The sequence below is a fragment of the Rhinopithecus roxellana genome, chromosome 11 (genome assembly GCF_007565055.1).
Source record: "Rhinopithecus roxellana isolate Shanxi Qingling chromosome 11, ASM756505v1, whole genome shotgun sequence".
Classification (NCBI taxonomy): Eukaryota; Metazoa; Chordata; class Mammalia; order Primates; family Cercopithecidae; genus Rhinopithecus; species Rhinopithecus roxellana.
Genome location: NC_044559.1, coordinates 109,171,560 through 109,197,577, shown reverse-complemented (window position 1 = coordinate 109,197,577; position 26,018 = coordinate 109,171,560). Strand labels below are relative to the sequence as shown.

General features: G+C 42.1%; 1 protein-coding gene across 16 annotated transcripts in view; it reads left to right on the top strand.

The window, feature by feature from the left end:
- The window catches only part of KIAA1217 (KIAA1217 ortholog), a 349,155-nt gene that overhangs the window by 256,734 nt on the left and 66,403 nt on the right, over window positions 1-26,018 (top strand). For 14 of the 16 annotated variants that reach the window (XM_030940985.1, XM_030940974.1, XM_030940972.1 and 11 more), the window contains one exon: window positions 18,520-19,352. In XM_030940985.1, coding sequence (XP_030796845.1) covers window positions 18,520-19,352 — 833 coding nt within the window. Of the gene's footprint in view, window positions 1-11,734; window positions 12,021-18,519; window positions 19,353-26,018 lie in introns of those variants that run through there. The other 2 variants (XM_030940976.1, XM_030940984.1) reach the window with 2 other exon arrangements.

The window sequence follows — 26,018 nt, the reverse complement described above, 5'->3', positions numbered from 1 at the left end:
ATATAGTTTCTAGCAGCTGTGTAACTGCAAAAAAAAAAAAAAAAAAAAAAAAAAATGTCTGCTCCGCTGCAGCACAACTTACTCACCAGATATCTGCAGGGTTCAGATCTTAATGCTTCAGAAATTTGTTGCAGATTTTACTGTATATATTTAGACCAAGTAGCCTATTAGCTTGCAATCTGAGAGAACCTCTGCATTTTCATGAAAATGAGAAATGTGGCACTGTTGGCAACCTCGGGCTATAATTATGTTAATCTGACCATTTTAAGACTGAAATATGTTGTTTTAAAATGTTTCTGTATTTTTATTATTCGTAACAATGATCTGAAGAAATTCACTGAAATGCTAATAAGTTTCTATTCAGTGTCACTTTGAGACTAGAGCATAAAAATGAGTCAGATGTGGAATTTTGATATTTTTAATTTTGGCACAGAATTTTTATCGACAGATATGTACTCATATACATAGAGTATCTTAATATAAAAACTACCCAAATATAATTTTATATTTTAAATATAGATACAGTGAGTATATGTGCAAAGCTGTCTCGGCAGATATGTGCAATAACAAAACATCTCTACATTTGCATTAAATTCCCAATTTTTGCTATGCCAAAAATTAATTTTGAGCATTATTACAAGATAAATGTTTTTCTATCAAGAACCATGCTAAAGCACCCAGCTCCCTGTTTTTAATATAAATGTGGGACAGGACTAGAATGGATAATGTAGTTGAAATTCCGAGAGCCTCTGAACACATATCTTGAGTTAATTAGTTCAGTTTCCTCTTCACCAGTCAAAGCTTGCATCCTGGCCACAGACAAGTAATGACACGGATGCTCCTTTCATTCACAAAAGAGATGTTCTCCCAGGTGGTAAGATGGGAAGGAAAAGAGAATGATCCAATGCCAAGATGTGGGTAATCACCCATCTCACAGTGATTATAGATAATTGCAATTTGAGTCTATTTGTTGTTGTAACACTACGAAATGGATTGGGAGTCTTTTATATAGCCTGATCTGGGTTCAGAATGATCAATTAATTTGGGAATAGGAATGAGGAAAAGTACTGTTTTTTTTTTTGTTGTTGTTGTTTTGTTTTGTTTTTTGTTTTTTTTTGAGACAAGAGTCTCCCTCTATCACCCAGACTGGAGTGCAGTGGTGCAGTGGTTCACTGCAACCTCCGCCTCCCGAGCTCAAGTGATCCTCCCTGCTTAGTCTCCCAAGTTGCTGGGACTAGAGGTGCATGCCACCCCACCAGGCTAATTTTTCTATTTTTTGTAGAGATAGGGTTTCACCATGTTGCCCAGGCTTGTTGCGAACTCCCGAGCTCAAGCAATCCACCAGCCTCAGCCTCCCAAAGCGCTGGGACTACAGGCATGAGCCACCATGTCCAGCCTGGACCATTTTCTCAAATATGATGTCTTTGAAATGTAATACAGTGTGATGTTCTTACATTGGCTGCATCCAGAGTCCTCATTCTTTTGCCAGTTCTTGTACTTCAAAAATGAATGTGTCATTCATTTCATCCATCTGTGAATATATTTAAGTGAGCATTTTCCATTTTATTCATTTTCTTCTGCCTCACAGCTCACTGAGTAGACCCCTGAATGTTTGCTGGTGATATTAATAATCATGCGTGCACAGTGACACAACAGTGATGGAACTCATTAGCTATTCACAGCACCAGAAGAGAAAGTACAAGAAAGTTTTACTGAACCAACTAAGGAGCTGAATCAGAGGCTCAGAGAAGTTCAGTGTGAGGACTACAGTCACAGTTATGAGACCATAGCCAAGAAGAGATTCCCAGCAGGGAGAAACCAAGCCTTTTGAGTCATAATCCGGTGCTCGCTCCACCACACCCCACTGCCTTCCTCAAGATGATGGTGTGGAGGAGTACTGATTGACGAGGAGGATTAAACCTTTCTTTTTTTTTTTTTTTTTTTTGAGACAGAGTCTCACTCTGTCGCCCAGGCTGGAGTGCAATGGCGTGATCTCAGCTCACTACAACCTCTGCCTCCCAGGTTCAAGTGATTCGCCTGCCTCAGCCTCCCTAGTAGCTGGGATTACAGACACCCGCCACCAAACCCAGCTAATTTGTGTGTTTTTGGTAGAGTCGGGGTTTTACTATGTTGGCCAGGCTGGTCTCGAATTCCTAACCTCAAATGATCCTCCTGCCTGGGCCTCCTGAAGTGCTGGGATTACAGGCGTGAGTCACTGTGCCCAACCAATTAAACCCTTTTTAATTAAAAAAAAAAAAATTGGCATCGCTTCTCGGCCGTTTGGCTAAGATCATGTGTAAAAAAAAAAAAAATGGAAACTAATTTGTATACTTCAGTGCATTGGAGGAAAGGTCATCGAAATGGCCCCGGTGTCTTGCTGCCCTAATTTAAAGAAATCCTCTCTATTTATTGTTGCTTATCTTCCTGTCCTCTGTGGGAGAAATGTTGCTCTAACGTTGCTTTTCAGAAAAGTAAAGACAATGCAAAAAAACACAAAGGGCTGGGGAGGTTGGGTTGGGCACTGGTAGAAGATAAGCTACCTTTGTTTCAGCCTGGAGCTTGATTCTTTTTGAAGTGAGTTGAAAGCTCTTGGTGCTAATCAAGAACTTTTTTGGGGGGTGTGGATGGGGGGACAGGATTGTATTCTGTCACCCAGGCTGCAGTGCAGTGGTATAATCATAGCTCACTGCAGCCTTGAACTTCTGGGCTCAAGCCATTCTCCCACCTCGGCCTTCGAGTAGCCAGGGTACAGGCATGCACCACCATGCCTGGCTAATTTTTAAAATTTAAATTTTGCAGAGACAGGGTCTTGCTATGTTGCCCAGGCTGGTCTCAAACTCCTGGCTTCAAGCCATCCTCCCGCCTTGGACTCCCAAAGTGCTAAGGTTATAGGTGTGAGCCACCGTGCTCGGCCCTAATCATGAACTTTGAAAAGTGCTCCGTAGATTACAAAGCATTTTCTTCACTTGCCTTACATCCTGTGTGGGAGGGAAGTCTTTCCTTCCTGGAGGCAATGGGTAAGAAGAGCAACTAGACAGTGTGTAGCTCCTTACTCTCTGTGGGCATTTCATCATATGAAGCATGACTTACTGACTTGCTGTCCGTTCTGTCCATGAGCTACTCAGTGTCAGGAGTACAGGGCTTGACTTAAACGTAGGGATACTCAAAGGCCCACCTGGCAGTTTGTTATTGGGACACAGGGAAGCAGATCGTGTCGCTGAAGAGGAGGCTCCTGTCGGTGTCAGTACCTGGTGGGGAAGAAGAGATTGGTCAATATTTGGCTACACTCCTTCAGCTGTTGGTGCAGCAAAAGGCATAGCAGGGTGTGGGCAGAGATGCCTGCCAAGCCCAGCCTCAGGGCATGTACAACTCCCAAACTGGTTGTCTTTAAGGCTGTTATTTATCCAAATAAGGAGAAGCAGTGGTTTTGCTGACCATCTCAGATTTCCAAGCCATGTTCCCTGGCTGGCTGACTGACTTGCTATTTGAACTGAAAACACGAAGGTATTCCTTTGAAATGGAGCAGTCTTGTGGGGCTCGTGGGTACCCTGGAGTCATTACTTGGAAGTTTTTTTGGTTCCCCACATTTGTAGATAACATGAACATGGGTTGGTCTATTTGACCCGTCTCTTGTGACTCTTGCAACACTCGATACAGATGGACCTGATTTGGGACAGAAATAATACTCATTTTTAGAGGTTCTTGAACCACTGCCCTCCTTTGAAGAGGATTCAAAGGTCAGAGCTCCACACTGATTTCTTAACACTAGAATGCAAGATTATTCTAGCACTTCATAGATCCTGGCCCTGTTATCTGACTTCACGTAAGATATTTGAAGTCTCTGAGCCCAGTTTGTTCATCTGTGAAATGGGAATTATAATGTATCTGATGGAAATGAGATGAGAATTAAATGAGGTAATTTTGGAAAGCATTGGTAAATAGGAAGTTACCCAAAATATTCATTTTCTTCCCTATTTCCATCTTCTCTTGGCAGATTTAGTTGACAATATTTATAATAGAGAAATTCTAGACAATTGTGATTGCTATCCAAAGGATTTAACCAAGCTCACGGTAGAATGGAGATTGTGATGTGAACGTTCAGTGACCCTGTATTACCACGTCCCTCTACTCACTAAAGCAGTGGTTCTCAAAGAGCACTCCCTGGACCAGCAGGTCACTATCACCTGGGGACTTGTTAGAAATACAGATTCCTCGGCACCACCTGAGACCTACTGAATCAGACACAGTGGATGTTAGACCCGGTAATCTGATTTACCAAACTTTCCAGGTGATTCTGATGCCCACCGTCTGACAGCTGGAGAACCACTGTCTGAGAGTAACTCACTTGTTGGGTCAGAAGTCTAGCCATTCACCCAGGGCACCTGGACTTTCCTATCCCTTATCCTTGACCATGCCTTTGTTCCTGCCTGGAACACCTAAGAAAGGGACCTCTTTCTTACCTACTGAAATTCTACTCATCATTCATGAACCCACTCTCACCTCTTCAGAAAGGTGTTCCTCGGCCACCCCAACCATAAGAATCTCATTCTTCAATGAACTACCAGAGTGTTTGTCTGCTGTACTCGTCTGACACTTTGCAAAGTTATTCTTGCTTTGTCATATTTTAATGTTCATGCACATGTCTTATTTTTCCTACTAGAACATAAGTTCTTCAAAGGTAGAAATCATGTCTTACAGATCCCTTTTCCCTCATCAGTCTTAACGCTGGGCTTTGTATATAGGTAGCTACTCAGTAAATATATGGATCCACAGAATCTCATCATTGGAATGGGCCTTAGAGAAAATCTACATGAGATTTCTTATTTACAGATAAAGAAAGGGATGTTGGCCAGGCGTGATGGTTGATGCCTGTGATCCTAGCACTCTGGGATGCCTAGGCAGGAAGATTTCTTGAGACTAGAAGTTTGAGGCCAGCCTGGCAATGTAGTGAGATCTCAGCTCTACAAAAAAAAAAAATTTTAATTAGCTAGGTGTGGTAGTGCACACCTGTAATCCTACCTATTCAGGAGGCTGAGTTGGGAGGATCACTTGAACGGAGGAGTTCCAGGCTTCAGTGAGCTATGATCACACCACTGCACTACACCTGAGTAACAGAATAAGACCCTGTCTCTTTAAAACTAAAAAAAGTGAAAAGAAAGAAAACAATATTAACACCTGGACCAGAATGCTGGTTCCGGGATTCCCCATTTGGTGTTCTTCCCCCATCACCCTGCTGCGCCGACTGTGGGGAAACGCACCTGGGGGCTCTCAGAGCCACTGGCCTGGCCCCCAAACTAGCAGGTGCTCTCGTGTTCTCTGTCACAGACTCCAACTAAACCCAAGGAAAGCAGATGGGTTTTCAAAGCTATTGTCATCTAATTTATAAACCTAGAACCTCTTAGATTTTTTCATAACTAATGAAAACTGGGAAAGTACACATTTTTCATTCATAAGCCTATAAAATTGTATAACAAATGGCATCAACTCCTAGCCTTACACGCGAGAATTTCCCCAGTTCACACACTCAGAACACCTAGGATACCCATGGAACTTCTTTTATTTTTGAATAAAAGTTCACAGTGGGGCATTCACAGTGGAGGAGGCGGCTCCTCTGAACCCAGGAAGAATTGGCACGAGGGCTGTTTTAATCTGGGTCCCCATCATTGTTTTTTTCATGTTTATTTTGAGTAAAAATTGAACCTGGCAGATCTATGAATTATTGTCTTGTAGTGTTACCCTCTGGGACTGTTCCCTCAGACAATCCTTTCTTCTCTTGACACATGGGCTGATGTTGTTCAGCTGAGGATCAGAATAATGGCACAACTAAAACACCTTTCATCAGAAGTCATCCGTAACACATCCTTTAATATTTGCTCCACAGACACAGCTCACCTTGTGCTGTTTTTTCTTTTGCTTGGTAATAGAACCTACACAAATCCTACTGAGATCAATATGAACACAGCAGAATGCAGGCAATGGAATGTGGTTCCTGTAGAAGGGCTAAGATGGTAACCTAGGTCCACAGAGTTGGTTTCAGAAAAGCTGTGATCTAAGAAGGAGGAGCAGTGAAGGGAGACATGAGACAGGCCTGAAGGGGTTAAACCTACTAGGGAGCAATTGGTAGTGAGAAGCTGAGACCACATGAGGCCATGAGAAAGGAGTTATTACAGAAACAGACATCCTGGGATTTGAGTAGCTCCATTGTGAGAAGACATTGACAGACCACGAATAAATGGCCATATGGTTTCCAAGTTGACATCTGCCATTCCCCAATGTGTTTACCACCATTTACTCTCATGGGCTCTGAAAACCATCTATCTTTTAAACTGCAATTGTATAGCATGAAATTCTACATAGATCAACATCGATTCATTGTTTAAGTTTAGGTATATCATATCTTCAAACTAAAATATATATACATTTTAGTTCTCATGTTCTAACCATCCTAAAGCTATATAACACTCTACCTAGCTGTTTTCATATCTATCCTTTAAACTGCAGTTGTAGAGCATAACATTCTGTTTTTTTTGGTGGGGTAGGGTGGGGGGAGACAGAGTCTTGCTGTGTTGCCCAGGCTGGAGTACAGCAGTGTAATCTTGGCTCACTGCAACCTCCACCTCCCAGGTTCAAGCAATTCTCCTGCCTCAGCCTTCCGAATAGCTAGGATTACTGATGTGTGCTACCATGCCCAGCTAATTTTTGTATTTTTAGTGGAGATGTGGTTTCACCATGTTGGCCAGGCTGGTCTCAAACTCCTGGCCTCAGGTGATCTGCCCACCTCGGCCTCCCAAAGTGCTGGGATTACAGATGTGAGCCACTGCACCCAGCTGTATAGCATAAAATTCTACACAGATCAGCATCACCTCATTGTGTAAATTTAGGTATGTTAATATCATCAAGCTAAAATATGTATATGTTTTAATTCTCATGTTGTTGTAATCATCCTAAAGTTATATAATGCTCTAGCTAGCTATTTTTGTTCACAATATAATCAATTTGGTCAGTCTCTCCAGTGAAAAGAAAAAAGGGCATAGAGTGCAGCGATGGAGACCCTGTACCTCTGTGGGCGGTGCATGCATCTCTGAGGGGCGTGGTCCTGGGAATGTCACCCCGTAATAGAATTAGGGTTAAAACGGTAAGGGATTTTAATCAGCTAAGGCTCAGATATTTTATTTTATAAATAATCTGGTGCCTGTGACTGATGATGACCTTGTGCATGTGTCTGTGTGTACATACACATATATGTATGTGTATACGTATATATAACTTATGTGATATGGGGATATCTATATAGTACTGAGTGATGTATAATATAGATAGGTATATATAAGTATAATATATACAAGCATATATACTGATATGTCTTAGTTAAATATAACTAATATATAACTAATTATATAACTTACTCATTTTGAGGCAAGTAGATAAAACCTAATTGTAAGTCAAGAGAGGCTCTAAATCATTAAAGCTGAAGCCCATTGAGATGCCCCAGTGATTCTTTTCCTTTGCTGTGAAAATCTGGACTGGTGAATGGAATGAGGTACTTCTCAGACAGACTTGTTCGTGTTTCACACCAAGGCCAGAAATCAAATAAGGAATCCATCAGTGATCATGCATGGGTAGGCATGAGGAGCATCGTCCTTTGCAGAATAGCTCGCAGTGTGCTGAAGTGCACAGCAGGTCACACGCAAACAACCGAGGAAGCTGGGGTTCTTGCTGCTTCACTGCTTAGCAGCTATGGGAAGCTGGGTGAGGTTCTTAACTCCCTGCACTTCTGTTTCCTAACCATTCAAAAAGACGTAGGATACCTGTCCTATGTCTGTCACTGAGTTCTGGAGCCCATGAAATGTCACAATTGAGAGCCCTTTGTAAACTGCAAACTGCTGTGTGACTATTGGAGTGTTTGTGGGTGGGGTATGGTGAGCACGGGGATTTAAAAATCCCTTGTTAGAATATGAAGTGTCACAAGCAAATAAAGCAGTATATCCTATATGGCAACATGTGGTTGACAAGTTAAACAGGAGTTTCAAGAACTGTCATAAAGAGAAAAATAAAGTCTAAGGCACTAAAAAATTGTAGTTGGGTGCTGTAGATAACTTACTAGTATCCAATCTAGAAAACATTGAAAGGGAGTTGTGCATAAAAGAACAAGGTCCGTCCAGGAAATGGGTGGATGTGCAGAGATGGAGATAAGAGAAGGAGTTATTTGTACCATCTGTTGCAAGTGGTATAAAGAAGATATCATTTTACAAACTGTAACTGTTTTCGGTACAAAAGAAGGTTGTCCTTGGCCTAGAGAACACAGGAGTAGCCCAGCAGAAGACTGAGTATCAGTGAGAAGGACATTTTTCTTTTATCCATCCTACAGCACTGCACAGTTATTGATTGTGGCTTGGAAGCGAAATGATTTATTTAACATTACTTCTTTATTCTGTTCCCGATTGAGATCTTTAATCACTGTTGGACCCAGGACTGGTCAGCCAGGTCTGGCCACTGGAGGGCTCAGTAGAGTTCCTGTGTCAAAAGATTTATAGAAATAACGCTCATCTTAAATATAGCCATAAGCTAACCGCTGACTGGACCATCTCTTTCCTGGGAATTAAATAATTTTGGCAGCAGTCTGTCTGTCTGCCTCATGTCTGGAAGACATTCCGTTTACAATCAAATGAAACAATAGGCTAACTAAAACCTTACAAATGGCATTCTTCCCAATTTTACCAATGCAAACAAGATGAATCTGAAATTTTTTCAACGTAATAATCCCTTCCCTTTGTAATATCATCTTCATATCTATAGGTACAGTTTAGATTTTCTTTGAGCAAATGTAATTTTTTAAAAGGCAATGAAGAAATGAATATGAAAGGGAAAATAGGAAGGAATATGTGTCACAATACTATTGGCTTTACCAGAGCATAAAAATGATTTCCTGTTGAGGTAATCCTGAATATTTCTTAGCATGTCCATTCTTAACACTGACTCAGAAAGAATACATTGCTTCCACTTTGCTTTTAGGCTTAGTCAATGAAAGGAAGAGGGAAAATGAAGAAATGAAGAGTAGGACACTTTATACGCTGGTGGGAAGAGTAATGTGGCAATGGCTGTAATGTCCCAAGGTAGAGCAGGCAGAGAAGGGTCTGGTGAAGTCATCAAACCGAAGCGTGGGGGTGTTCATGGTTGCACACACTCATACTGAACCAAACTTTGTGGTGAGTTGGCCTGAACGAGCCCTTCTCTGGAGAATGTGCCTTCCACTGAGATTAAGCCACTGGGTCCTAGATGGCACTAGGACACCAGAATATTGTTTAGGAAATTGGCTTGTCTGGTTCATTAGCGGATACTCTGGGGCCTTTGGAGATTGAGCTCCACCTCTCTCTTGGGTGAACTCCGTGCTTGCTAAAGAGCATTTAACTCATCCTGATTCACCGCAGGATTGGGCTGGCTTTCAAACTCCTGACGGTGAATTACTGCTCTGGTAATGACGAATCCATGCGCGCATGCTACAGACAGTGCCCTGGAGCATTTTGAAAGTGAAAGGAAATTGCTGTGAACCTGGCAGGAAGGAAGGGAAGGGAGAAGTAAACCAGACTTCTCGCATTGAACCCACCGACTCTCATTGTAACAGGGTCAACAGAAGCCACCTCTCTCTAGCGTAATGAACAAGGTTTCTTGTGGTTTTTTGTTTGGTTGCCTTTTTTTTTTTTTTTTTTTTTTTTTTTTTTTTTTTTTTTTGAGACAGGATCTCACTCTGTCACCCAGGCTGGAGTGCAGTGGTGTGATCTTGGCTCGCTGTAGCCTCTTAACCTCCCAGGCTCAAGTGATCCTCCCACCTCGGCCTCCCAAGTAGCTAGGAACACAGGCATGCACCAGTATGCCCAGCTAAGTTTTTACTCTTTGTACAGATTTGGCCTCCCTATGTTGCCCAAGCTGGTCTCAAACTCCTGGGCTTGGGGAATCCTCCTGCTTCCACATCCCAAAGTGCTAGGATTACAGGTGTGAGCCACATAGCACCTAGCCCATAGCAGATATGGGATAACATGTTGAACATGGCATGACTTTCTTAGCCAAGCAGCAGAGAGACAGAGAGAGTTCACTGCTTTGTTTCCTGGGGAACAGCCTGACCCCAGACCCTTCACAAACAGTCACTGGAACAAGCAACCCTGCCCGTAATAAGCAGGTAAAGAAGAATTATAAGAGCCGTGTCTGTTAGTACACCTCACGCCATAAAACAGGGTCTTTGGGGGATGTGATAGGGGCAGCATCGCGGCGTAATCAGATAAGGGGGACCACCCCTCCATCCCCCTTCCTGGAAAGTATGTGCTTGACCGAAGACACAAAACCTGCCTAATGTGTACCAGATTCATCAGAAACTGATAGTGTGTGCCTCCCATACTCTGGTGAGAAATAACAAACCCTTGCTGATTAGATTAAAAATCAAAACAAGAGCTTCCACATTCCTTCTACTGTTTTCCGACCTCTTAGGTGGCATCTGTTACAACCACTGCACCCAAATATCGTTCCTAGTGAGACATCTTAGGAGGGTGGCAATGTTACGTGCTCCATTTGCCCCCTTCTTTAATAACCACAAAGTGATTTGATGGCAGTAAACAGTTTTTTTAGAAAGCCTGCAAAGGACTGGATTTGAACTTGAAAGACGTCATGGAATTCTTTTGGTCAGCAAGAACAACCTCTAAAAGCCTTAAAATGTTTTTAAAATGCACAGGCTGCCCAGAGTGTGGTAGTCGGGTGTGGCGTGAAGCCAGTGGGGCTTCCAGCCCAGTGTGTGGAGTTCCTTGTCACCGTATTCCCACTTGGATAGCTTTCGGTTCCACCCAGTCCCCAAGGGCCCAGAAAACATGATGGTGATCAGAGCCAGCCTGTGAGCGCAGGAGGTGCTTCCTTTCTCCCCAACCTTTTGCTAGCAATGCATTAATTCCCGTCCTCCGCTGAGAGCTGCACAAGTCACTTTGTGTTGTGGACACGCACCTTCTTGTACCTGTTTCCCTGGAAGAGACCGGCTGTGCTGACAGCGGTTGTACCCAGAGGTCTCTGGGGATCACCTACCTCTCGTCCTTCATCTTGTTTAGGGTGGGGCAGAAGGGCTCTGGTTTCCTTTCCAGAATCCCCTCTGCACAGCCACGGTTTTGCCCTCTCTATCTTTTTCCTTCTCATTTCAGATGTATTTTCCAGGGTGATTGCAGTTCCTTGCCCGGCTCTATGTAGGACTGATTAATGGCTGCTACCCAAAGTTCAGCTTGGTAAAACAGGGCTGGTTAATTAATAGACAGCCTCCTTATCTCCCTCATGTTTTCCCTCTGGTATTAAACCAGGGGAAGAGGCTTATGTTTCCTTCAGCTGTCAATTCCCAGACTTCAAAAGTCTGGCAGCAAACTGGGTGTTGGGTGCTGGTCTAGGTTTAAGTAGCACCTTTAAGTCAACAGAAAACTGATGTGAAAGTTGGTTCCTCTGGATTGAATATGTTGGGTTTTCTGACAGTTTCATTTCTCGGTGGCTGGTTGTTTGCCCTTTTTAATGATCCTGTTTGCCTTCGGTGAAATATATTTTGTAATATTTCCTTTGCTGTTAACCCATTTACCTAGGCCGTTTAAAGTTCCTTCACTGGTGTTTTCCCTGTAAGCAATTGTTGAAGGACTGAGTCACCCGTGAGGTAGCCTGTGGTTGGATGTGGGCTGAGGTTATTCAGTGACTAATTTCCAAGGGGAGGAGAAATTGACTTATCACGGGGAGGGTTACTTTTTATCCATGCCACTGTCAGCTTCTCTCTGAAAACTGAGTATTACAAAATGGTCTTTATTGGTTGTGAACACTCGAGCTGAGAAACATTTTAGGATCTCTGTGTCTTTTGTGATGATTTTGTCTCTGAAGAGGAAGCTGTCTAAAATATTCAAGTGTGGAACCAAGGATTTACATGAAGCCAGCAAACAAAGGAATCATGTAATCAGGACCTGAGCGAATGTGCTTACTCACGGCGTTAGGTACACAGGTGATTTCCTTAAGACAAAGTAAGTGGCTTTAATTCTTTGAGGGTGAAAGAGTGTCATAAGATTCCTTTTCAGTTTTCTCTGCTTACTTCACTGTGTGGTCTGATTGAGTGATATGTTTACAAATTCCAGACTTGAAAGGGTGGGGTTTGAAATACAACAAACTGTACATAATATTCCTTTTCTACGATATATATATACACACACACACACACACATATATACACACACACACGCATATATATATTTTAATACTCCACAGACATTATTACATGAGGCAGTTTCCCAAGATGATTTTAAACAAATATCTTTTATACTAGGTTTTTTTTTTCTGGAAACAATTTTAATATGTTGTTTCTTATCTTACCTTCAAGAAACTTCTGAATGAGTGATATTCGATTTGACTTATGATACTTTTGGGAAATAAAATATAGCTACATGTAAGAGTTTCTAACTCAAACTTCAGATCTTAATATGAAATGGCCCCAGAAGTATGGTGTAAACAGCATTTTGATCCGTGTGCAGTCTGTGGGCAGGGACACCAGCCTCTCAGCCTGCTATTATGATGAGGCTCTTGAAGAAACTACCCTCTTTCTAAGAACTGGAAGGACTCAAATAACAAAGAGACAATAGAGGTTTGGGCAGTAATGGAAAGAAGAAAAGACAGTGCCTAACCAAGCAGATGAATGCGGTAGAACAGTCTTGTTCATACATTGCCATTATATCTAGGGCAAGTGAATGAACATTTTCTGTGTCTGGGCTTAGGTGCACACGGCAAATAGGTATCTGTGTTGTATTCAGAAAGGGGGCTGAAAGAATCTTTATTTTTCTGTGTCGGTCATCTCTTTCTTGCTGTAAAACGAAATTGTTTAAAGCTTACACTGTGACATTAGTGTTGAAATTCTGTGGGGAAAAAGTGTCAATGATAGAACATAGCTAGTTACTTTAAACTCACTAAGGAAAAAGAGATGATAAGATTAGTAGCATCAGAGAGATCAGTGGTAGAATAAGGGACTAAGATATATTAATGTGAATGGCAACTCTGTGTGTGTGTGTGTGTGTGTGTGTGTGTGTGTGTGTGTGTGTGTGTGTGTGTTGCTTATTTATTTTCTTTGTCAGTTTAGTATAATTTTCTCCCACAAGGTCTGACTTTGAGTACCAGTGCACCAGTGCAGGAAAAACCCAGTATGTATTTAATGCCATATCTTTACTCATTAGCAAAATAACAGTTAAAAACCAAAACAAAACAAATCTGTGTTGGTGACAGATTCTAGGAAGATCTCTCCTTAGTAAGAATACCCGCATCAAAGGCTGAGTTTGTTTTAAATTGTGAATTATACAATCTTAACCATCATGCTGCTTTAGTCTATCAGATTCTGGAGTCTCTAAATTCTACTTTTTATTGTAAGTGTGACCTTAGAAATCACACTGAAGGCTTGAAAACATCCCTCCAGTGATGTCCCCTTACCTTCCCCCACATCCTAAGAGCGAGTCGCCTTAGGCTGGTCCCTGTCTTTTATAGTAGGATTCCCAAGTTGTCTGATCGTAAGGGTTCATTCTAGTTGTGGTTTTAAAACAAATTTTCCCACTCTATATTGGGATCATTGTGTCATTTTTCTTCTTGGGCTCTATTTAGAGCCGAGGATGAAATACATGATCCTGGTTCTTTTTAAAACTCCGTTTTGGAAAGTCAGTCATAGCTTGGCAAACCAACATAAGAATTCTGCCAAGACTTCCAACATCTAAGTCACCTGTGTTGATAGAAACATTCAACCTCAGATTACCAATTCTGTCATAACCGAATGTTTGTATTCAGTGCCACTGTGGACAACTCAGGTTGATGGTGACTCTTTTGATGACCCTTTTGGATGATGGCAAGATTATTTTGAAGTGGACAGGGCAGGGAAGACACACAGGATTAGCTCCAGATCCAGGATGCTGACTGTTCATGGCAAGCATCCATCCTCCTTGGCTGAAGTCCCATTCTGGTTGGTTGGTGTCCATGCCATACTGGATATTAGCTGTCTAATATTTCGACTATCACCGACATTTCCCACATGAATGCCCAATATAATGTATTAGAATTACTCTAAGTTAATTGTTATATTTCTTTCTAATCTCATCTACACATACCACTAGAAAATCTAATGAGATATTCTTTCTAATTAGATCTTTAAATGTTTCATTTTAAAGGTTATTTATATATCTTTTAACCAATTTTTGCATGTCACCAAGCATGTTTTTAAAATACCTATGTAAATACCTTTGCTGTTTTCAAAGACATGTACTCAACTTTTTATGAATTTAAATAAATTGTACATTTTCTTTTTACTAATATTCTTTATCCTTCTGGACAGTTCTATACTCCCTAGAATATTTTATTTTATTTTAATTTAATTTATTTTATTTTATTTTATTTGAGACAGAGAGTCTTGCTGTGTTGCCCAAGTTGGAGTACTGTGGTGCATTCTTGGCTCACTGCAACCCCTGCCTCCCAGGCTCAAGCAATTCTTGTGCCTCAGTCTCCTGAGTAGCTGGATTACAGGCACATGCACCACGCCTGGCTAATTTTTGTACTTTTTATAGAGATGGAGTTTTGCCATGTTGCCCAAGCTGGTCTCCAACTCCTGGCCTCAAGTGATCTGTCCACCTCAGCCTCCCAAAATGTTGGGATTATAGGCATGCGCCACTGCACCCAGCCCCTAGAATCTTAATGTCCCTTTTTACACTCCTGCCAAAAAGAGGAAAGTTTCTGCTGGTTAATTGAGGTCATAGTCCCCCAGATCAAGATGTATTCTGAAGGTGGCTAAGGAAGGAAAAGAAAACAGGGAATAGTGATTGACCTAGTTAGGACTGTTGTTCATACAAAGAGGGTTCTAGATATTATATTGATTGATTGATTGATTGATTGATTGATTGAGACGGAGTCTCACTTTGTCACCCAGGCTGGAGTGCAGTGGTGTTATCTCGGCTCACTGCAACCTCCGCCTCCTGGGTGCAAGCCATTCTCTTGCCTCAGCCTCCCGAGTAGCTAGGACTACAGGCGCACGCCACCACACCCAGCTAATTTTTATATTTTTAGTAGAGAGGGGGTTTTGCCATGTTAGCCAGGCTGGTCTTGAACTCCTGACCTCAAATGATCCACCTGCCTTGGCCTCCCAAAATGCTGGGATTACAGGCCTGAGCCACTGTGCCCAGACAGTTCTACATATTTTAAATATTTTTCTGGAATTAATAACAATAATGACAACAGTACCTACCATTTGTTGTACGTGATTTGCCTTGGACACCATGTAATGCTTTATAAACAGTGGCATGTTTGAGTCGATGTGATGAATTTATCTCGATGTTGGTTTTGGTTGGTTATTGCATTGTGTAATCTGATTATGTGGGGAATTTGCCCAGATATCCACTGCTCACTGAGCCAGTCCCTCCTGTATTTTATGACCTGTGAAGCCCTGTGCTGCTTCCTGCTGAGCCATACTTTGCTTTTTATTGAGCTCTGAATTGTGAAGGCAGAGTGAGAGAGGTATTTTTAGAGGATCCGTGTTGCTCTCCTGCAAAACCTGTGTCACGGGGTTGCCCAGCCTCCCTGGAATGAGCATCAATCAGGTGTATTATCACACAATGACCTTGGGACTGTCCCTTCTGGTCTAAAGCACTGAGCACCTGAGTCATGAGGGTGTCCAGTGAGCAGGGAGGACCTCATGGGCTGGAGCATCAGGGCAGGGGCCATGCAGAGCAGACGCACCTGGAGCCTGACCACAAACCTAGGTATGGATCCACAAGAACTAGGACATGGGGAGAGAGACCCTGGACAGCATCAGCATATCACAAGTTAGGTTTAGAGAAGGGAGAACAGATTAGCCTATCATAGTGGGAGCTCTGTGTGTGAGTCGTGGGAGGGGAATGGGGGGAAGTGGAGATAAAATTGTAATTGTGAGGGAGGAGTCTGCAAACTCCAGGGGGCCCAGAAATAGTCAGCCCCTACAGGAGCCAAGAGGTCAATTCTGCGGTGCCCAGGTCATGTGTTCAAAAAGGGCTCCATTTTGTTGCTACATATTCACACCTTATTTGCACTTCTCATTGGTCACTTTCATTATGAAATCCACTTCTCTATGTACAACTCGCAGGGCAGGGATTCTACACTGCTGGATCATTCCAGGAACAAGATTAGGAAGCCGTGGGAGTCCCACTGGTTGTTCCTGCATTACCATCTACGAAGTTTAAGAAAGAAGGTGCCCTCTCCATGGCGCTTGGGAGTTTCCGTGGAGCTTGGGACTTGCTTAGAACTACATCCTAGAATAATGCCAGGCACTTACCAAGTGCTTGGTAAATACCCTTTACTACATGCAGTGAGTTTTTATGTTAAAGAAGCAGTTCGTTTGTATCCTGTGCATTAGGCTCTGTTTCATTTTCAACCTTCTCCTGGTGCCTCTACTATCCCTACTCTCATCTGCGTCACCCACATCATGAGGTCTCTTGGCTGCTAATCTTGGTTCTTGCCATTCGAGCCCCCACCTCTCTCCTCAGGTCCCTACCTCATCCACCCTCCATCTATTTATACCCTTCTTGTCTGTCACATCTCCTGAAAGTCAGGATAGGGACTGTGGGCTCCTGTGACCTCACCAATAGAACTTGAAGAATGGGTGGAGCTTGTCTCTCCTTCCCTCAGTTATTTGGAGAATCTCAGTGGGCATTTTCCCGTGGCACCTTGACCAAAGCAAAAATATATGAAATCATCTTATCCTGAATTAGTTTGTATTTTTCATTCTACTCCCTTGCTAAACACAGTAGCATAGTTGCAAATTACAATTGACCATTGAACAAGGTGGGAGTTAGGGATGCTAACCGTCCACACACAGTAAAACAATAAAATAAAAAGTCTGTGTAGAGGCCAGGCACAGTGGCTCATGCCTATATGCCTATAATCCCAGCACTGTGGGAGGCTGAGGCACGCAGATCACCTGAGGTCAGGAGTGCGAGACCGGCCGGGCCAACATGATGAAACCCAGTCTCTACTAAAAATATAAAAATTAGCTGGCCATGGTGGCCCACGCCTGTAATCCCAGCTATTTGAGAAGCTGAGGTAGGAGAATCACTTGAACCCAGGAGGCAGAGATTACAGTGAGTGAGCTGAGATCACGCCACTGCATTCCAGCCTGGGAGACGGAGCAAGACTCCATCTAAAAAAAAAAAAAAAATTCGCGCAGAACTTTTACCTCCCCGCAAACTTAACTACTCACAGCCTACTGCTGACCAGAATACTTACAGATGACATGAATAGTCGATTAACACATAGTTTGTATGTTATATATTATATACTGTATTCACACAATAAAGTAAGCTGGATAAAAGCAAATGTTCTTAAGTAAACCATAAGGAAGAAAAAAAATCTGTTTCCTGTTTATTAAGTGGAAGTGGATCATCATAAACGTCTTCATCCTCGTCAACTTCATGTTGAATAGGTGAGAAGGAGGAAGAGAAGGGCTTGGCCTTGCTCTCTCAGGATTAGCAGGGGAAGAAGGATATCTGTGTATAAGTCGACCCACACAGTTCAAAATTGTATTCTTCAAGGGTCCACTGCCATGGTACTCTTATTGCTTAATTATTTCCTTCCAGCCTCTCCATGCTGATTTATCATAGGCTCAAGTGAAGAGTTGGTGAATGAATGAAACTTACCTTCCAGGTTTTCCTCCATGTATCTCCTTTCCCCCTGCTCATCTCCCTAGATTGTATCCACTTGGAAAGATGGGAAACATGGTTACTATTTCCCAGGGCTAAAGGTAGAAAAATGTGCTCAGGACAAGTTTTAGAAGAGGCAACATTGGCACTATTGATACACTAGACCTGCATTTATTAAGCAGCGTCTCTAAGAAGCTGTGACATTAAAATTTAAGCCACCACACTGTTTTTTCCTGAAACCCCACAAAATTGCACTCTCCATCAGGTGCATTCATTTCTTGTGGTTGCTGTAACAAGTTACCATAAATTTAGTGGCTCAAAACGCCATAATTTTTTAAAACACCATAGATGTATCATTTTACTTTTATGGAGATCAGAAGTCCCAAGTGGATTTTGCACATCAGTATCAATGTGTCGGCAGGGTCACCCTCTCTCTGGAGGCTCCAGAGCAGGATCCATTTCCTCACCTTTTCCAGCTTCTGGGGGCTGCCCACATTCCTTGGCTCATGGCCCCTTCTCATAGCACCTTCCAAACTCTTCTAACTCGACTTCTATCATCACAGATCTCCCCTGGAGCTGATTTTCCTGCCTCCCTCCTACACGTATAAAGACCCCTGTGATTGCCTTGAGTCCACCAGGATAAAGATCTCCCATCTCACCATCCTTAACTCCACCCCATCTGCAAAGCCTCTTTTGCCATGTAAGGAAACATATTTACAGATTCCAGGATGAGGGTGTGTACATCTTGCAGGGGAAGCCACACAGTTACATACTGAGACTTCTCTTGAAACATGAATATCAAAGTCAACTTTCTAATCCTTTGTTTTCTTTTCAGATGCAGAGAGAACTTGTTTATGCAAGAGGAGATGGCCCTGGGGCCTCTCGCCCCGGATCTACTGCTCATCCACCCCATGCAATTCCAAATTCCCCACCGTCTACTCCGGTGCCCCATTCCATGCCCCCCTCCCCATCCAGAATTCCTTATGGGGGCACCCGCTCCATGGTTGTTCCTGGCAATGCCACCATCCCCAGGGACAGAATCTCCAGCCTGCCAGTCTCCAGACCCATCTCTCCAAGCCCAAGCGCCATTTTAGAAAGAAGAGATGTCAAACCGGATGAAGACATGAGTGGCAAAAACATCGCAATGTACAGAAATGAGGGTTTCTATGCTGATCCTTACCTTTATCACGAGGGACGGATGAGCATAGCCTCGTCCCATGGTGGACACCCACTGGATGTCCCTGACCACATCATTGCATATCACCGCACCGCCATCCGGTCAGCGAGTGCTTATTGTAACCCTTCAATGCAAGCAGAAATGCATATGGAACAATCACTGTACAGACAGAAATCAAGGAAATATCCAGATAGCCATTTGCCTACACTGGGCTCCAAAACGCCCCCTGCCTCTCCTCACAGAGTCAGTGACCTGAGGATGATAGACATGCATGCTCACTATAATGCCCATGGGCCGCCTCACACCATGCAGCCAGACCGGGCCTCACCGAGCCGCCAGACCTTTAAAAAGGAGCCAGGCACCTTGGTGTATATAGAAAAGCCACGGAGCACTGCAGGATTATCCAGCCTTGTGGACCTTGGCCCTCCTCTAGTGGAGAAGCAAGTTTTTGCTTACAGCACGGCAACGATACCCAAAGACAGAGAGACCAGGTAAGGTGCAGTGAGGGTGACCAAGGGTGGTACCTGGGCCCATGTGTCACTATGGGCTGCTCTACAGGGGTCAAACTGACAGAATAAATATCTGAGCACCCATCTCTGCAGCATGCCCTGTGGATGCTGTAGGGGTCACAGAGTGGTGTCAAAGCCACCGTTGTCTGCAGAGTTTCTAAACTGGCAGAGGTTACAGCCATTAAGCCATGTTCAAGAAGACAGGTGCACCAGCAGTAGTAATCAGTCCCTTGCGCCTCTGGAGCATGGATCTAACAGCATTATCATTTGTATAAATCTGAATAATTTGGAAGAAAATTGTCATTAGCAGAAGCCAGATGAAAAGATCAAAAGGTCATAATAATTGATCTGCTACTGCTGAAAATAAGGAGTGGTTTTCAGTTTTAACTGTTGGAAATAGCAGTTTGTGTTTTTCCTTGTGGAATACAATTTTGTTTTCTCATCTGGTTGTGGGAAGTGGAAAGAATGTGTCTGTTTTCTAAGAGGATAAAAATCTGAATTTGCATGAAAATGGAATGGCTTGGATTTGATACTTATCTAGGAGTGGTGCTGAAATCAGCAAAATTTTCCTAGTGAAACACTCTCTGGGGATTTGAATTTCTTTTTAAATAGATATATTTTATAATTTACCAGTTCAGATGCTTCCTACTCTATCTTGAAAACCTTCCAAAGTTCATATAGTAATAGAAAAGCTAATTTTGATAAAGGAAATTTCTCTAGCCTGAATTGGTTGAAAGAAGTCAACAAAATAATCATAAAAATCTAGCCAAAGAAATTGAGTCCAAAAGACGTGTAAGCATGCTGCTACCTATTGTTATATATGAATTAAGGGGTATGAAAAATAAGATGTCCAGGCCGGGTGTGGTGGATCACGCCTGTAATCCCTGCATCTGGGAGGCCAAGGCGGTGGATCACCTGAAGTCTGGAGTTCTAGACCAGCCTGGCCAACATGGTGAAACCCCGTCTCTACTAAAAATACAAAAATTAGCCAGGCATGGTGGCAGGCACTTGTAATGCCAGCTACTCGGGAGGCTGAGGCGGGAGAATCACTTGAACCTGGGAGGCGGAGGTTGCAGTGAGCTGAGATCACGCCATTGCATTCCAGCCTGGGCGACAAGAGCAAGACTTCATCTCAAAAATAAAAAAGACAAATAAGATGTCCAGATACTCAGTTATTCAATACCTTAGAACCACTGCTTCTCACTAAACAATGTTAATATCACTTACTGTTACATACCGTATAAAAAGAAGGCCAAAATTGTAAATGGAATGTGACCTGTCTACCTTACTATTTTCACACACAAGTCAGAAAGTCCTGAAGTCCTCTTTAGCACAGTTTTATTATGAAAGGGCAATCCCTTCTTATTTGTTCAGGTACTGGGAATATCATAGCAGAAAGATTTCAGGAGATGGAAAGAGAATGAACATGAAAGTTTTGGGATCATTAATGAAACAAAAAGTTCTACCTCTCTCATGTAGTTAGAATAACAACAACAGTGACTGGCTTGATGATGCAGGACTAAGAAAATATAAGAGTTAGAAAATAGTATTCATTCTCTCCTTTACGAAGTTTTCATGAAGTGAAATTCTAAGCATCAAAGAAAGGGACTCTTCCTATCACTACAGACAGCTAAAGGGTATAGGATAAACATTGGTAGTGGTTCATTGGAGCAAACCATTGTGACATCTGGAGAGGAATCTACCAAGATGTGCCATAAGTCTTGGAAGCCTGTGCTGCATACTTCACAGAAAAGATAACACACCTGTCCCCTTTGGTGGGCTGTGAGGTGCTGGTTGGAAAATGGTATGTCACTGAGGGGATGGAACTTACAGGAGCAAGAATTTAGTCCAGGAAACAATAAAAACAATCTGTCTCCTGCATATAATGTTGAGAGCCAGAATCCATCCTCCCCATCATCCCCCTGCCTCCCACACTGACCTGTCCTAGATGGAAGAGCATCAGGAGTTGATTTTGCCATGATCATATTGAACTGTTTCCACCCTGGTTCTTGGATGATAAAAACCTGAATTTGCATGAAGATAGATTAGTTTAGATGTAATATTCTTTTGGGAGTAGTGCTGAAATAACAAAATTTTTGGCCAACCAAAGATGGTGTGTGCCTTCTTTCTAGAACCTAGCTCCATGTCACCCATGTAATTACCACACATACACAACTTAATGTACGTCCTTGAGCCTCACTTTTCAAGAGATTTAGTTACGGAGAGAAAAAAACAAACCCTCTGCTGACCTGTGGAGTCATCTCTGTATGGGATCAAAATCTTGAAGAATTTTAGCTTTTGGTACTATGGGTATTCTTTTAGGGCCTCCACTCCCTTTTTTAAAAAAGATCTGCCAACCTCAGAGACTTCCATTTTGTAAAATTTCGGAAAATTCTATGGACTTGAGTTTTACATGTTAGAGAACCTTTCTAGAAAATCCAAATTATTTTCTTTCCAGTTTAACAAATATAAGAAAAACTGACTAAACAGATGAATATTCACCTAAAATACACTGTCATTATCACCACTGTGTTCTGACGTATGATTGTAATTATGAATGTAATGTTACATGTTCACATTTTTCGTTCCCCATAATGTGAAATAGCAGAGGAAGAATTTTATCTCATACGTCTTGCCAAGGTGACTCCCAACCTGTAATCAGCTTATCTCCAGAGGGTGGAATTGGAGTGCTTGGTTATATGTGGGCTGGTTAGATTCTCTTTTCCTAGAGACCTGCACATAGACACACAGACACGCAGAGACACACACATACCACATGGACACACAAAGACACAGACACATGACACACACAAAACAGACACACGTACACATACCCCCACACAGACACATACACACACACTCTCTCTCTGTCTACATTTAGAGTCACTATTGCTGAAAGACCTAAACACTCCCCGCTAACTCCACTCAGACACATGTCAAAGGTGAAGAATAATTCTCTGGTCAAAAGAACTTGAGTCTGGAACTTTTGTCCTCAGCACTCCTATATGCTTCCCCCATTGTTTCTTACATGGAACAAAGTGACAAGGGTGGAGCTCATGCCATACTTCCTCCTCCAAGGACAGCTCAGAATCTGGGCCTGAACTCTTTTAGATATCTTGGTAACTAGGCTGACATGTAGCATTCCTGGGGGATGTGTAGGAAGGAGGTGAACGGCACCTATCATTTGTTGAGAGCCTTTTATGAGCCAAGCACTATGCAAAGTGGTTTCTGTACATTATATGATATAATCATCATGACAACCCAGTGAGGTATGTACTATCGTCATCTGCATTTTACAGATGCAGAAACTGAGGCTCAGAGAGGGTAAGTAACTTGCCCGAGGCTGCAAAGCCAGTAAGTGGCATAAAATGTCCAGGACTATTAAAGAATTCTACATATTCCATACTGTTTACCACTGTGCACTATTCTGCCTTGCAAATGTGAACTGTAAGGCCCACCTTCACACAACAGAGAAGTTAATTCAGGAGTGAATTCTAAACATTTTAACCAGAATTCTTCAAAAATTGTTTCAGGACTACATGCTAAGTAACTGCTCCTAAAGGATATTTATAATCATAAACACAGAATTTGCATAATTATGCTGCTAAATATATACATGTCCCATTTTAAATATAACTGCCCTAGCTAGTATATTAGCACAATTATGCAGAAATAGGGGAAGAAAGAGGACAATGTTCTTGGTATACTTAATTTTTTCAATGCATCTGAGTACTATGTCAAAGAAAAATGTTAAAAACAGGAACATCAGAAACAATTACTGAAGCACAAAATTATAGTCCATTGTCTCATCTATGCCATGATGTTATTTAGAAATACTTAATCTGTGTAAGTATTGTTAAAGAGTTTTCAACCCCTTAAAGCTTAACTTCATGAGCACAGGGTCCTATAAAGAACCGATCCAATTTCTGTTGCAATTTCATAATATTAAAAAGCAAATACATCTGAGAGTGTTTTTCATACGAGACTCTCAAGTAACATTTTACATCAAAGATGTGAAGCTGCAAAAACACAGGAGGGAGGCTGAGAAATCGGTGGCTGTGCTTTCTGTTGGCACCGCTGGGTTCCTATGCTGTTCTGAAGAACACTTCAATATAATAGTCCAAATAACTGCGGGACGTTAGAAATCAGAGGGAAAAATTCTTCCTTCCACATTCATACTTTGAAGACATCCAGTGGTAGCTTTTTGAAGGAACATGATTTGGTAACAGCTCTGTTGACTTGAAAATAGCTCGCTCAAGACTAAGTAATTGAGTCTTGAGTCTTATATTTACTCACATACCTTGTGCTAATGAATTTGGCATCTCTTTCTTTCTAAAGATGCTTCAATGAGCATCTAGTAATAATAAATTGCATCTAGAATATCTGGAGAACACAGTGTCTATGGAATAACATTCACGTGATGGTAGGGTTCTCCTCCCAGGAGTACCAGGGACTTTGGGTATAGTGACAGATCATAGCTGCTTTGACTTTCAGAACAGCCATTCTAGTGTCTGAGCTTCTATAAAAGAAAACAATCTTAAGTGATGAAGTGATTTTACCCAAGTGACTTCCATTCAGCTAGGACTCCAAGTAGAGAATAGTCCTAGTGATTAGGAGAGACTGCCCAAGGAGACCATGTGTGACAAATGGCTTAGTGCCTGAGGCTCTGTCTTCTCTAGGTTGTAAAATTACTTCATTAAACAGCATCATTATTTCTATTCATGGCACATAAAACAGCCCTTAAGAATTGTAAAATTCTAGGACATTTATGTTTTGCTATTTTCTATTTGTAGTTTGGATCATATACTGTAATATAAAATACCTTTAGTGAAATAACACTCAAAATCCAAGAGTGCTCATTGCAAAGTGACTACCTTGCCTTTGAAATGTATAACGGATTCTTCCAAATTGATTTTTCAGGACACAGTAAACTTGAACTGAGATTGTATTTTTACACTATTCTATACCTAGAGCAGCTACATTCAACAAATTAGTATAGAGTTACACTAGGAAGAAAAATTTTGCCCATTCTGAGCACCTATAGCTACAGAAAAGCAAGCAACTTGAGTTTCTGTTATGATTTTTGAGGTATGCTAGACTTAGCAGAACCTTCTATGTACAGGAGGAAGCCCACATGGCAACTGGCAGCTTGTGTCTGCTTTTAATCATTTCACATCACTTTCTCGTTTTATGAGAATTCAGTGTTACTGTGTTGGTAACTTTTAGGAGTGAGATGGATCCTTGGTTAAACAGTTAATCAAATGCAAGTCTAAATTTGGATTTATGTCATTCAAAAATGTTCACTGTGACTGGAAGACCTTTGAATATTTCCTAAACCATGCTTTATCCTCCTAGAGGACAGTCAGATTGAATGATGAGAAAAGAAGGATTAATTGGTTTCCTTTCTTGCTGGTATAGTGAAAAGTGAGTCACATCAGAGATATCCTAAGTAGTTAGACTTAGCATCTCGGTAAAGCAGAGTTTCTTAACCTCTGCACTGTTGACAGTTAGGGCCTGATAATTTGCTATAAGGGGCTGTCCTGTGCATTGTAGGATGTTGTCTTAGTCCATTCTATGTTGCTATAAAAATATCTGAGACTGGGTACTTTGTAAAGAGAAGATGCTTATTTAGCTCATGATTCTAGAGGCCGAGAAGTTCTAGGACATGGCCCTAGCTTTTGGCAAGGCCTTTTGTGCTGCATCATAGCATGGCAGAGGAGGTCAAGGGAGAAGTGGACTCAGGCAAAGAGGGAGAAACCTGAGGGGGACCTGGTTTCCTAACAACTCACTCTCAGGGGAACAAATTCATTACTGAGAGAATGAATCCAATCTCTCAAGAGTGAGAGCGAGAAATCACTCACTACCTTGAGAACAGTAAGAGGCCCTTCATAAGGGATCCGCCCCTATAACCCAAACACCTTCCACTAGGCCCAACCTCTCAGCACTGCCACACGGCGATCACATTTCAACATGAGTTTTAGTGGGGACAAACCATATCCAAACCAAACCATAGCAGATGTTTAGCAGCATCTCTGGCCTCTACCCACTGGAAGCCAGTAGCAAATACCAACCACCAATCCTGCCCTAGCCAGGATAATCAAAGACATCTCTAGATATTGTAATGCCCTGCCCAGGGGGTGCAAAATGCCCCAGCTCAGAAACATTGCTCTAAAGGAAATTTGAACTTTTTCTACTTTAATAAAATAGAGAAATGAAAGAATACCCCATGTTCAAGCAATGTAAATGGTGACATTCGTAAGGCAAGGACCAGGACAGTTATTACCTCCATTCTGCCCTCTTCCTCTTGATAAAGCAACTCATTATTGATAGAACTTGCTATGACTACCTTCGGGTCAATCAATATGTTCATCAACCAAACTTGTAATGGACTTCCAAGTCAGAGTATCTGGGTTCAAATCCCAGTTCTAACACTTGCTAGCATCTGGGACCTTTGGCAGAATGCCACATCTTGCACTGCCTCCATTTGCTCCTCTGTGACATGGAGATTATAATAGTGTCTACCCCATAGGATGCAACAACTCATTACAGTTCAGTGTGTTATGCCAGCCTGGGATATACTAAGTGGTCAAGAGTTTCTAGTCTAAGCAAAGCACTCTACTAAGTGCTGCTAAACAGGAATGTAAATAC